The 12394-nt window shown below is 37.8% G+C and overlaps 2 protein-coding genes across 2 annotated transcripts; both read right to left on the reverse strand.

Moving 5' to 3' along the window:
• Nucleotide 1: 1 nt before the first annotated feature.
• LOC109205610 lies at nt 2-1158 on the reverse strand. Its single transcript, XM_019368325.1, has one exon. It carries the CDS (start codon nt 723-725, stop codon nt 162-164), a length of 564 nt encoding a protein of 187 aa, XP_019223870.1. The 5' UTR covers nt 726-1158; the 3' UTR covers nt 2-161.
• A 172-nt stretch (nt 1159-1330) lies between these two features.
• On the reverse strand, nt 1331-11048 carry LOC109205609 (protein-ribulosamine 3-kinase, chloroplastic). The gene is made up of 9 exons (XM_019368324.1): nt 10875-11048; nt 4986-5139; nt 4746-4836; nt 4533-4607; nt 4335-4423; nt 3928-4046; nt 3160-3300; nt 1829-1905; nt 1331-1562 (listed from the first exon to the last, which is right to left on the reverse strand). Exons 1-9 carry the CDS (start codon nt 10984-10986, stop codon nt 1416-1418), a joined length of 1005 nt encoding a protein of 334 aa, XP_019223869.1. The 5' UTR covers nt 10987-11048; the 3' UTR covers nt 1331-1415.
• Between the last annotated feature and the right edge of the window lie 1346 nt (nt 11049-12394).

Consider the following 12394-nt stretch of genomic DNA (forward strand, 5'->3'; position numbering starts at 1 on the left):
ATCAAGAAGCAAAAAATCAGTTCATAATCCGAATGGGGGAAAATGGTATAGATTATCTCAATCGAGATCATGAAAATACATTCTAAAAAACAATAATATATCCACTCTAATAAGTAGCTATAGTCTCAAATAAAAAGAATGAAATTCTTTACACAGTTTATTCAAGAATGGAACTGATAAATAAGGTCCAAGGACCTCAACCTAGTCCCATGAGGATCAAATTCCAGAGCAGGGAGGCCGCCGTCATTGTCGTAGCTCCGCCGCTGCTGCTCAGTCGCAGCCGCCGCAGCTGACGCCGGAGAAAGGGGTCTTTTGGGTCTCTTATTCTGAATGAAACAATCCCTCATCCTCTCCTCAACTCTATCAACAGAATTCTGCTCTGTTTCATTTACATCATCAACCTCCTCATCCCCCACTTGCATAGGTTCATCAGTATCATTCTCATCGCCACCGCCTACGGCGGAGGAGACAGAGTTTTCAGGCACCGGAGGTGGTGGTGGTGTAGGGAGGAGATGGGGCTGTTGAGGGGGTGGGTGGTGGTGGTGGGATAGGGATAGGAAAAGGGAAAGGTGGTGATGAGCAGAGTGAAGGGAAGAGTAGATTTGGAGGAGTTGTGAAGAATCAGAGGTGGTGGGGAGTTGTTTAGCCATTAGGGTTGCTTGGCCCAGTGCTTGTATTAGCTCTGCAATGGAAGCTCCTGTCTCTGACGCTATCTCCATCTCCATTCTCAATCCTAAGTCTTGTGTCACTGATACACAAATGCTGTTGGGCGTCTCTTTATTTCTGCGGTTTAGGGGTATGAATTCCTGTTCCTTCTGTACTTGTGTTCAGATGATGGATACATCTTATGTATATGGCTTAATTTCTCTCGTACTTTCTCCTGTCTTTATTATTTGACAATTTAGACAAAAAAGTATTTTCTTTAAAATATCAAGAAGGTTTTTTTTTCTTTCAATTTCATCTTTGCCACTCCAAAATGCATACACTCGGTAAATTAATTACTCATTAAGACAAGGGTGATTTAGTCATTTATGATTAATGCTGTCAAATAATCTTACTAACTATAGGTGTATCAAAATTTTGAACGACAGATAAAAAGAAAAGTAACTTATTTTATAACAGTGTCAAAATGTTTATCCTCAAGAGTAATTTGACCTATCCAATAGGCTAACCCTCCACCTTTTCAAGTTATAAACTCCTGTTCAGTGTAGATGTTTGTGTAGTTAGTTTTTACATTACATTGCATAAACTTCATAGGGAGTAAGGGCTAAACCTTTTTGTTTTCAAGTTTTTGAGAATTGTCACCCTTTCACGGAAGAGAAGGAAGGGGTATACAACTGGCTTATTCAAAATGGTGGTAGCTACAGAAAGACAAAGCTTCACATGTACAAGAAAATGAAAAAACTAGTATCTATCTAGACATTGAGCATCCGTAGATAGTCATCAATAATGGACAGTGAAGAAGAGCGGTAACCAGAACCAAACAAGTTATAGTGATTTAGGTAATGATACAGCATGTACAAATCTCTCCTTTGTTCAAACCCAGGTTGTTCAGGCATCACCTGAACAAAACATACACAGAAACAAATGAGAGTAAATACCAAGAACATGAAGCAAATGTCAGACATACACCACCATTAAGTTGCAAGTTGACAACCTGGTTCAAATGCCAATATGGAGTGATGCTAAAACTAACTCGTTATTTGAGATCACCGATTATCTATTTTTTTTTTACAAAAAAAAAAAAAAAAAGATGTTCGCATGGGTACTAAATGCTGATGAAAAGTGAAAGAGATGCGTATTACGGAAAAATCATTAATTACAGCACCTGAAAGTAAGCCTCGTAAAAATCTCCTCCAAATCCGGCGCACCATGACATTCCAAATTCTGCTTCATTATGTCCATCTAAAGAAGACAGAATTCATAATGTTAAAGTGCATCTGGAGCCATCAATTCATTCACCTAAAACCAAATACCTGACTGCTAGGATACAAATATTGCACTGAGATCTTTCAACTTATGTATATTTCCTTATCCATTTATATTGCAATGTGTGGATGACATTGGCGCAAAGAATAATGAGGCAGAAAGGGGTTTAAGTCTATTACTAGGCATCACATAAACCAGGCTGTATATCTAGAAGTAAATCGAATTCACTACCCATCTAGAGAAGAGGCTAACAGAGAATAAAGCAACCAATTACATGAAGTTTGCTACAATCCAAGAGGCAATAATCATTTTTTAAGTGTCAACCTTTCTGTATACACTTAACCTAACTGAATGTTTACAAGCATAGGGGTGAAGTAACCAATCTGAAGTAAGATGGTAACATATGGAAAATTTTCATCTTTATGAACTCACCTCACAAAATTATTGTTCATATTAAGTTTTCAAAAAAGTTAAACTGGACTTTGGACGGCATTTTCAGACAAATTTAAGCAATTTGAGGAATTTAAAAAAATAAAGAGTATTTTTCACGTGGCTTATCATCTTCACCATTTAACCATAGAAGTTTCTGAAATTCTCTTTAAATAGCCTTGACCAGTGCCCAGTTTGACCTTTGAAAGTCAATTTGGACAATTGGGATGGTTGGCGAATCTCATATTGGTTTCCTCTGAGAAATTTATTTACATAAAAAAAGCAAATACTTTACCTTCATAGTAGCATCCTACATTTCAATTTTTGCTTGTCTAATTGTCATTACTATCGTTGCAGAAATATTGTAAAATTTAACAGGATCCAGGACTGTCTGATCTTCCACCTCTTACTGTACAACAACAACAACAACAACCCAGTATAATCCCACAAGTGGGGTCTGGGGAGGGTAGGATGTATGCAGTCTTACCCCTACCCTGGAAGGGCAGAGAGACTGTTTCCGATATACCCTCGGCTAAAGACGGATCTTCCACCTCTTACTGTATCAATCTTTATTACTATTACCTGTTATGTTGGAGGCTGTGATAAATAAGGTTGTGAAAATATAATGAGCTATAAGGAGTTCACATCACAATATAACTGCACCAACCACACTTGCCTCAGATATTACATAATATAATGTTCAGGTGCTTCTGGAAGAGATACATTTCATATAGGAAGCAGTGAATGATAATGCAACGACCATTTGATTGATAATATTGAAACTGTGAACCCAGGACTTACAATAACATGCAGGGTCAAGAATCACGGGTTCACCATTCTTGTCATATGTGATATTCCCACTCCACAGGTCTCCGTGCAACAAGCATGGCTCTATCACAACATTCTTGAATAAAGGTCCCAGGTTCTTTGCTAGCCTTTGTCCTAAGAATAGATTAATTAAAACAAAATAGATAAAACATGTCAGATATTGAATGACCACGTGAACATCCTTGTGCTCTTTACAAGTATTTACTTAATTACAGATTAAATTGCCGCTGTAAAACTGTCAAGCCTCAAATTCCAGAGAAGGAAGATTATCACAAAAATGTTGGACTCGGATACATTCAATAATATTCAAGTACTTGGAAGTTTGATATTTGTCCATCATTCCATGTTCCCCGATGTTGTCTCATCGCCGAATGAAACAACTTAAACTTTAAACTTGTCTATCAGGACTTCTTCGAATGAGTACGTGAAGAGAGATGTGATTATAAATCTTTCAAAGCCAGATTAAAAGATAAGTGGGAGCATCAGTTTATGTGATGGAAAAGAAGGCAGCAAGCTAGTTTGGCCATTAGAATGAATCTACGGAGCAAGAATCCATTCTGTCACTGCTGTAAGTGATCCAAATTGCAATTCTCCATAAAATAAATGAAGCCTGAAGTAATTTTAAATTCAGAATGAAGTAAGGAGGAGGTACACATTCCATTGCATATTACCAGGATCAAAAAAGATAAATTCCATAAATGAAGTCAAAGTTTTCTTTTCCAATAAGATGATGATTTAAACCTCTCTCATAAATGGTTGAATCCCCATACTGTTCACGAGCCAACTTCAGCTGGTATCCCAATCTGTGCTCCGCATAAAATTCGATCCAATCTGATGTCCAGGTGTTTATCTGCGGAGTGCTACATCAATGCACAAATATTCAGCCATTTATATCTTTGATCAGATTACACTTAATATGGAGAAACATGAATGACGAGAAAACTCCAACTTCAACTACTAGATATTAAATTGAATATTCTCCTTTCACTTTTCTTTTTTACCAAATAATAAATGCTACTCACAATCCTTCTATTTATACAGAAAGCAGTGGAATGGCTAAACTTTAAATAAGTGTGATGTGCAATGCATCATCTAGTGGTTTTTGTGAAATGCATCCTCATAACTGTGGAAGAGTTTTAATAGGATACCTGCCAATAGTATTCTCAACGTGAAAGCCAAAACCCTTCTCAGACTTTGCTGCTTTATGCATTTCAGCAAGCTTCCTTCCTAATGCTGACTGAAAACCAGTAAATGGTAAAACATCTAAATGCTGTTACCAAATTAACCAAACAAAAGCATGAAGAAAAAAGAAATTATGGGGAAAAGAATTGAAAAGTCACTCTCACCTGATTGCTTCTAGATGCACCAAACTCAATAAACTCCATTATGATGTATGAGCCACCTGTTGGCAGAGATCCAACCTACATAATGCATGAAACAATTTCCTCTAGGTTACAGTCGTGAACTCTCTTATCTCTTTTTTATTTCTTTTCTGGAGGGGGAGGAGGGAAGCTTCTACAGTGTTTAAGACAGGAGAAAAAAACAACTGAAATGCTTACTTTATATGGTTTTGGTACACGGATTGACCCTGTTTCGTACATAGCATTTAAACCCAAAGCCTCTCCCTCAAACATTGATGGTCCAATACTCCTGATTAGATTTTAAACGCTATTGTATAAGCAACCATCTATCACGTTTAACAATACCGTATAAGCCATCTATCACATTTAACAACACCATATTAAGCAACCATCTACATAATCTGTTCAATGTTTGACAGGAAAATAATAATCAAATACCTGTTTGTTTTAACAAAAAAGGAACCAGCATCAGTATCATAACGTGTTGCACGATTTATGCACCCACCACCAATGGGACTGATTCCTCTGATCTGTGTTGCCTTTCCTTCTGAAAGGATCCATTCACGAATTGGATCATCACTCATTGCAGCCACTGTCGAATTTCAAGGAGTGAATACATTTGAAATGGAAATGAATGTTTGTTAATTCATGCATATAGCATCAAATTGGATCTAAACCCTGAAGGTTAAATCCATTTTCCATGACCAACAGATGCACAGGATGATGAGGCCTTTTAAGGCTAAAATTGCAATCACAAAAAACTTCTTTCACATTTCAAAATGAGTTCAGAGAGTTGTAAAGTAGACCTGAAGCACACACTGGCACGGAACTAGATTCTAGCTTATCACGGATGCACTGACTCACCAATATAGTATCCATGTTTGACCTAGTACACGACAAGCATCTACCTCTAGCAAGCAGTTTTAGAGTCTTGGCTTTGCTTATAACAATTCATGATACCAACATTGTTGGAATGCAAGAAGTTGTATTTTTTCAGTTAACTAAATGAATGACCTTTTTAGAAGAAAATGCGTAGATGAAAGAACTAATTACAAAGTTAAAAGTTGGAACAAAATCCTTAAAATCATCATTATTTGAAGTCGACCAATAAATTGCAGTTACTTAATCGGCACTAACTGAATGTCGTTATCTCTTTTTTGCATACCAAAACTGGGTTACCATCCTACTGCAGGCATTAATATTAAAACTGGGATTTGATTAGTCAAGACTCAGGAGTCAGGAATAATCTTCAATAGGACAACTTCCTGAATATTGGGTTATGCAAAAAGCCCAAAACTGTCCAAGAATAAAAAATACTCAAGGCCCAAGCCAGCTACTTATTGGAGAGCAGGCTACGCGTACGATCCTTGTCTTCACAAATCTTCAACAGTGCAACTGACGAATCAATTCGACCCACTCTCAGAGGAAATACAAGCGCTTAACCACATTGCCTCTGACAAACTCTCCACTCCCAATCTGATGCTGATGCTGAAGCAGAAAGAATTAGCCCTAATTTGTCAGAATTGCTCATGCAAACAGTATCTCCAAGGGTCAGCGGCTCGGAATCAGAATTTTCTTCTAAGTCTTTCAACAATTTCCTCCCTTTGCCATGGTATGACACTGATGATTCATCTAAATCATGCATGCAAATGGTGGACACACCTACAGTGGTGGAAACCTCAAGATGGACGAAAATGGCACTGCTCAAAGCTTGCAAAGCGTTCGGGTACATGCTACAGGCTTCGAATCAGACATTACGTGGCTAATCCTTAGAATGGAGGAGAAAAGGAAGATCCAATTGCAACAACAAGCAAATACAGAAGTGGAGTCAAAAAAAGGGAAGTCTAAAGGGGGTTCAGAGCTTAAGAAATTGGCTTGGGGTCTACAAGAGGGCAGCAGCAGTGGCAAGAAAGAAAGGGGCAGGTCTCAAAAGATCCATCCTAAATGAAGATCAAAACCCTAAGTTGGAATGTACCCTTAATAAGAAGAATAAAAGGAGTACTTTAAAATCCCTTGTGCACAAGTGGGGGATAGATATTCTATGCTTACAAGAAACAAAAATAGAGGATTGGAACAATTCCTTGATTAGTCAAATATGGGGGAATAGATGGGTGGCATGGGCTGAACTGAAGGCATATGGTAGCAAAGGGGGGATCCTAATTATGTGGGATAAAAGGAATTGGAATTGTGTAGACTCTGAAGTGGGGAACTTTTCAATCTCCTGCAGATTCGAAAGTTTATTAGAAGATTTCAATTGGGTATTCACAGGGGTGTATGGTCCTCACACCAACCCTGAAAGAACTGTCCTTTGGCACGAACTTGCAGCAATCAGGGGGTTGTGGTCTGACAATTGGGTAATTGGTGGAGATTTTAATGTCTGCAGATTTGAAAGCGAGAGATTAAATTGCATAAGAAGATCCAGGGCTATGTTGGGCTTCTCAGACACAATCCAGGAGTTAGGTCTGGTTGATCCACCACTTCAGGGAGCTTTATACACATGGTCAAGAGGTGAGGCTTCTCTACAAGCATCAAGGATTGATAGATTTCTATTCTCAACTGAATGGAATGAAATGTTCAAGAATGTGTACCAAATTGCTATGCCCAGAGTAATTTCAGTTCATAAGCCAATCCTTTTGGAAAGTGGAGATTGGGAAACTACACCTTCTTATTTCAAGTTTGAGAATATGTGGCTCAAATCAGAGGGGTTTCTGGACAAGATGAAGGGATGGTGGCAATCTTATTCAATTAGTGGCAACCCAGATTTCATCCTTATCCAGAAACTAAGGAACCTAAAGAAGATCTTACTAGATGGAACAAAGAAGTCTTCGGTAACATGGAAACCAAAAGGAACAAAGCTCTTGCTGATTTGCAATTACTAGAGCAAACAGCAGAACATAGAGTTCAAACGCCAGAGGAAAAGATGAAAGCATTCAACTTGAAATTGGAACTTGAACAGTTGGCAATTGCTGAGGAAACCTCCTGGAGGCAAAAGTCTGCTGAAGGAAGGAGACAGGAACACAAAGTACTTCCAAAAAGTGGCAAACTCAAGAAGAAGGGGTAACAGTATTGATAGACTCAAAGTGGGAGAGGAGATAATTAAAGATAAAGGATTGATCAAGGAGGAAATTCTGAGCTACTATCAGAATTTGTACACAGAGAAGGAAGCATGGAGACCTTCAGTAGAATTTACAGGGTTACACACTCAGCTCAAATGACAGAGAGGACCCGGAATCTCCTTTTGAGGAACCAGAGGTCCTTGCAGCTTTAAATTCTTGTGCCCCAGACAAAGCACTAGGCCCTAATGGCTACACCATGGCATTTTTTCAAAAATGCTGGGAGGTTCTCAAGTCAGACTTCATGGGATACCTTAACCATTACCACCAACATGGTCATATGGTTAGATATGAGCTTAAGGATTTTAGACCAATAAGTCTAATAGGCAGTGTCTATAAATTGGTGGCAAAGATCCTTACTGAAAGAATGAAAAGAGTTATTAGGAAGCTGGTCTCTGGTCAACAAAGTGCCTTCATCAAAATAGGCAAATCACAGATGCATCCTTGATTGCAAATGAAGTTTTGGATTGGAGAATCAAAAATGGGAAACTGGCTTACTGTGCAAACTCGATATTGAGAAGGCTTTTGATCAATTAAACCGGCCATACCTTATCAACATGTTGAAGATGATGGGATTTGGTGACAGATGGATTAGGTGGATTTATTTCAACATTTCTTCAGTGAAGTATTCTGTGCTGGTGAATAGAAGTCCAGTAGGTTTTTCTCCCCACAAAACGGCCTCAGGCAAGGAGATCCTCTTTCTCCATTCCTCTTTTTACTGGCTATGGAGGGCCTTACACAAATGCTAGTCAAAGCCAAGGAGATGAATTGGATACAGGGGTTTCAAGTGGGCAGAAATCCAGCTAACTCAGTCACTGTCTCCCATTTGACACACTGATCTTTTGTGGAGCAGAGAGACTCCAAGTATCCCATCTCAATCTCACTTTGCTCATCTTTGAAGCCATTTCTAGATTACACATCAACATGCTTAAAAGCACCATATACCCAGTCAATGAAGTCTCCAACCTAGAAGAATTGGCAGAGATCTTGTGTTGTAAAATGGGATCCCTCCCCACTACATACCTAGGTTTACCTTTGGGTGCTGAATACAAATCAATCGGAGTATGGAGTGATGTTGTAGAAAAAGTGGAAAAGAGACTCGCAACTTGGCAAATGCAGTATCTCTCAATGGGTGGCACTCATTTTAATTAGTAGTGTTCTTGACAGCATCCCTACTTACTGTATGTCCTTATACCCTATGCCAAGCTCAGTTCTGAAACAGCTAGACAGATTGAGAAGTAGGTTTCTATGGGAGGGCAACAACACAACTCACAAATTCCCCTTGGTAAAATGGGCCAAAGTTATTCAGCCTAAATCTGATGGGGGAATGGGACTCAGGAACCTAAAGCTCCATAACAAAAGCATGTTAATGAAGTGGCTATGGAGGTATGGGCAACCTGAACCAGCTTATTGGAAGGAGGTCATTACGGGAAAGCATGGAGCTCAAAACCAGTGGTGCACCAAAGAAAACAATGCCCCACATGGGGTAGGACTATGGAAACGTATCAGATCTCTTCATACTTATTTTCTCCAGGAAATAACATACAGAGTTGGCAATGGCTCTCATGTAAAATTCTGGGAGGACAGATGGATTGGTAACACAACACAGAGAACCATATCCTGGGTTGTATCAGATAGCTAGTCGTCAGAATTCATTGGTTGCTCACAACAGGGAAGGGAACACTTGGAATCCTCTATACAGAAGAAACCTCCAAGACTGGGAAATTAATGATCTGCTTCTGCTATCATCCACACTGGAAGAATGCAAAATTGAAGAGCATCAACCTGACAGACTCATCTGGGGCAACTCAACAGGAGGAAAGTACACAGTCAAGGCCAGCTATAACCTCCTATGTTCACAGAATGGGATGCTTGAGGACTGGCCTTGGAAACATGTCTGGAGGACTAGATAACCACTCAAAGTATCTTGCTTTACCTGGTTAACTCTCAGAGAAGCTTGCTTAACACAAGATAACCTAAGAAGAAGAGGTATTGTACTAGCCAACAGATGCTATCTATGCCAGAAAAATTCAGAGAATGTCAACCATTTGTTTCTTCTTCGCCCAATAGCAGGTGTCATCTGGAATTTCTTCTACTCTATTTTTGGTTTAGCATGGGTGATGCCTTTCCACATCAAAGATGCATATGTAAGCTGGATTTTTTGGAGAGTTGATAAAGAAGATCTGGAGAATGATCCCAGCTACAATTTTTTGGTGCTTATGGAATGAAAGGAACCGCAGATGTTTTGATGGAATCTCAACTCCATTACACTCTTTAAAAGCTATCTGTTTAGTTGGAACTTCCATACTCCTGTTAATAGTGTGGATAACTTTTTGGATTTTGTTAGCTCCTTGATCTTAGCTTAAGCATTGTACAGGAGCTAATTCAGTGTCTTCTTAGACACTGTACACTTTTGTCATCTTTTGTAATTTGCATCTTCTGGATGCCTTATTAATACAATCTCTTACTTTATCAAAAGGAAAGGGAAGAAAGGGGAGAGCAGAAGATTGTAAATGGTGGAGATTGTGAAAGAAACTTATTTTCTTTCTTTTTCTGAATAAAAAAGGGGTTATTCAAGCAATTTTTGAAAAATTACTTTTTTCTACTTCAATGAGTCTGATTTCCCCTTTTCTTCGTTTTTCAATAAGTAGAACTTAAATCTCTTAAAAGATAAAACCATTCATCAAAATGGGCAGGTTTTACTCTGCTAATCCCAACAATTAATAGAGCTACACAGTGAGACAGATATATAAATATTTTTTATTGGGGTTGGGGGGGGGGGGGGGGATTAATCACTGAGTGCATCTAATTTGCTTGACAACACAGCTTTTATGCATTTGTAATAAGCATGACAAGTCATCACACCTTACAGATTAAGTTCAACATGAACCATAAATAACACCTCTAAGCCAACCCCCAAACCCCATGAATTTCAAATTAACATGAGAAAAAGAATTAAGTGAGCAATTCCATGATTAAACTTTGCCAAATAGAGAGCTCCTAAATTCCTTTGAAACCAACAGGTATAGGGAAAATATCCACATTACAGTGCAAACTTCATAAGAAAATTTGAAGTATTAACAAAAGAAAAAGATAAGCACAGAAAGTTGAAATCTTTATAACAGAATGTCAACATTACACAGAGAAAAGACGCACAATGAGCAATTCGTAAGAGCATTAAACTAAAAATGGTTCATTTTGTAAAGAGGCATACCAATTAGAGGTTTATTCTTGTCAATGGTGAAGTGTCTGAGACGAGGGCAACATACAGAACTAAGGATGCAGGAGGAGGAAAAGGAAATAGCCCCCAAGTGTGCCACCACCATTTTTGCTGTCTCTTCTTGGCTGCAGATATTTGCCTTGTTTCAATTGGTTCTTGTTTCTTCTTCATTTTTTACCTTTTGCTTGTTTGGCAATTTTCGGAAACCACTATTTAGTTATTAAGCGACTTTACAATAGTGGAATTGGCCTAAAAAAAAAAAAAGTAGGGGAGTCCAGTTGTGCGACTATATTTTTATTGTTGGCGCTATTGTATGAATACAATAAGAGAATTCGCCTAAAAAATAAGGTAATTCAGTTGTTTAATAACGGAGAGAGGATCAATTAGCGTGTATCACTCTTAATTTAACTCAATAAAATCAATTCTACATAAATTTCGTTGTTAATTGTGTTGTATTCCATGTATTTGTTCGAGTGTGTTTGTAAATATAGTAAGGTAAAATCCAGGGATTACAGATGTTTAATTATGTATTTCATGTATTCGCGCGAACGTATTTATAAATACAGTGAGGTAATCCGCCTAAAAATAGTGATTAGGGGTATTTAATAACGGAAATGGTGTATATTGAATTCAGCTGTATTCAAATAAAAAAAAACAAAAAAAAATAGGGTGCATACCATTCTATTCAATTCGATTATATGCATTGTATTCCATTCATAGATAGTAACTATTTTACATTATATTCAATTCACCGTATTCAATTCAACTGTATTCAAACAACAAAAAACAACAAAACACAGTGATATTAGGCGGTATTCAAAAAATACAAACCTTCGGAATACATAAATACAGGGGGAAATAATGTGTTTATACAAAAAAGCAATATATTTTAGTGTATTTGTATAGAATACAATGTATTTATACTGTTGTATGTGATTAAATAGCAAAGAAGAGAAGAAAGTTCGCCGGAGATGACATTTCCGGCGAAGCAAAATACTGCATACATTGTATTAAAACTAAAAATGGAGACGAACAAAAATCTGGTCCGCAAATCTTCTTCGGCGCAACCATGGCCAGATCTGTTCTCCTAAGAGGATGAGCCAATAGTGGATGATGATACCGACGATTTTGACTCATAGTTATGTAGAAATTGATGATTCATCGTTTTAAAAACTCCAACGTTCATGTTGGTGTATACATTGTAGATTGACTGAACCTGTGGAAGTTTTTTTAATTGCAATAATCCTAAAGGATTCGACCAAAGAATTCACGATTAGAAGCAAATATTTTGCTCGAAGACAGAGAAAATGAAGAGAGAGAGAGAAGAAAAATTTTGAGAGAGAACCGTGTGTTGACTGAAAAAAAGAGAGGAAAAAAAATATAAATAGCGTATTTCATGCCTCAATTGTAGTGTATACCATAAATACCTATTTTGCTATAAAATACAAAAGATAGTTATAAAAACTAATATTTTAAAATAGTTTCGATTTATAATAAATAAGGTGTATACCTTT

Source organism: Nicotiana attenuata, unplaced genomic scaffold, assembly GCF_001879085.1.
Source record: "Nicotiana attenuata strain UT unplaced genomic scaffold, NIATTr2, whole genome shotgun sequence".
NCBI classification, from domain to species: Eukaryota; Viridiplantae; Streptophyta; class Magnoliopsida; order Solanales; family Solanaceae; genus Nicotiana; species Nicotiana attenuata.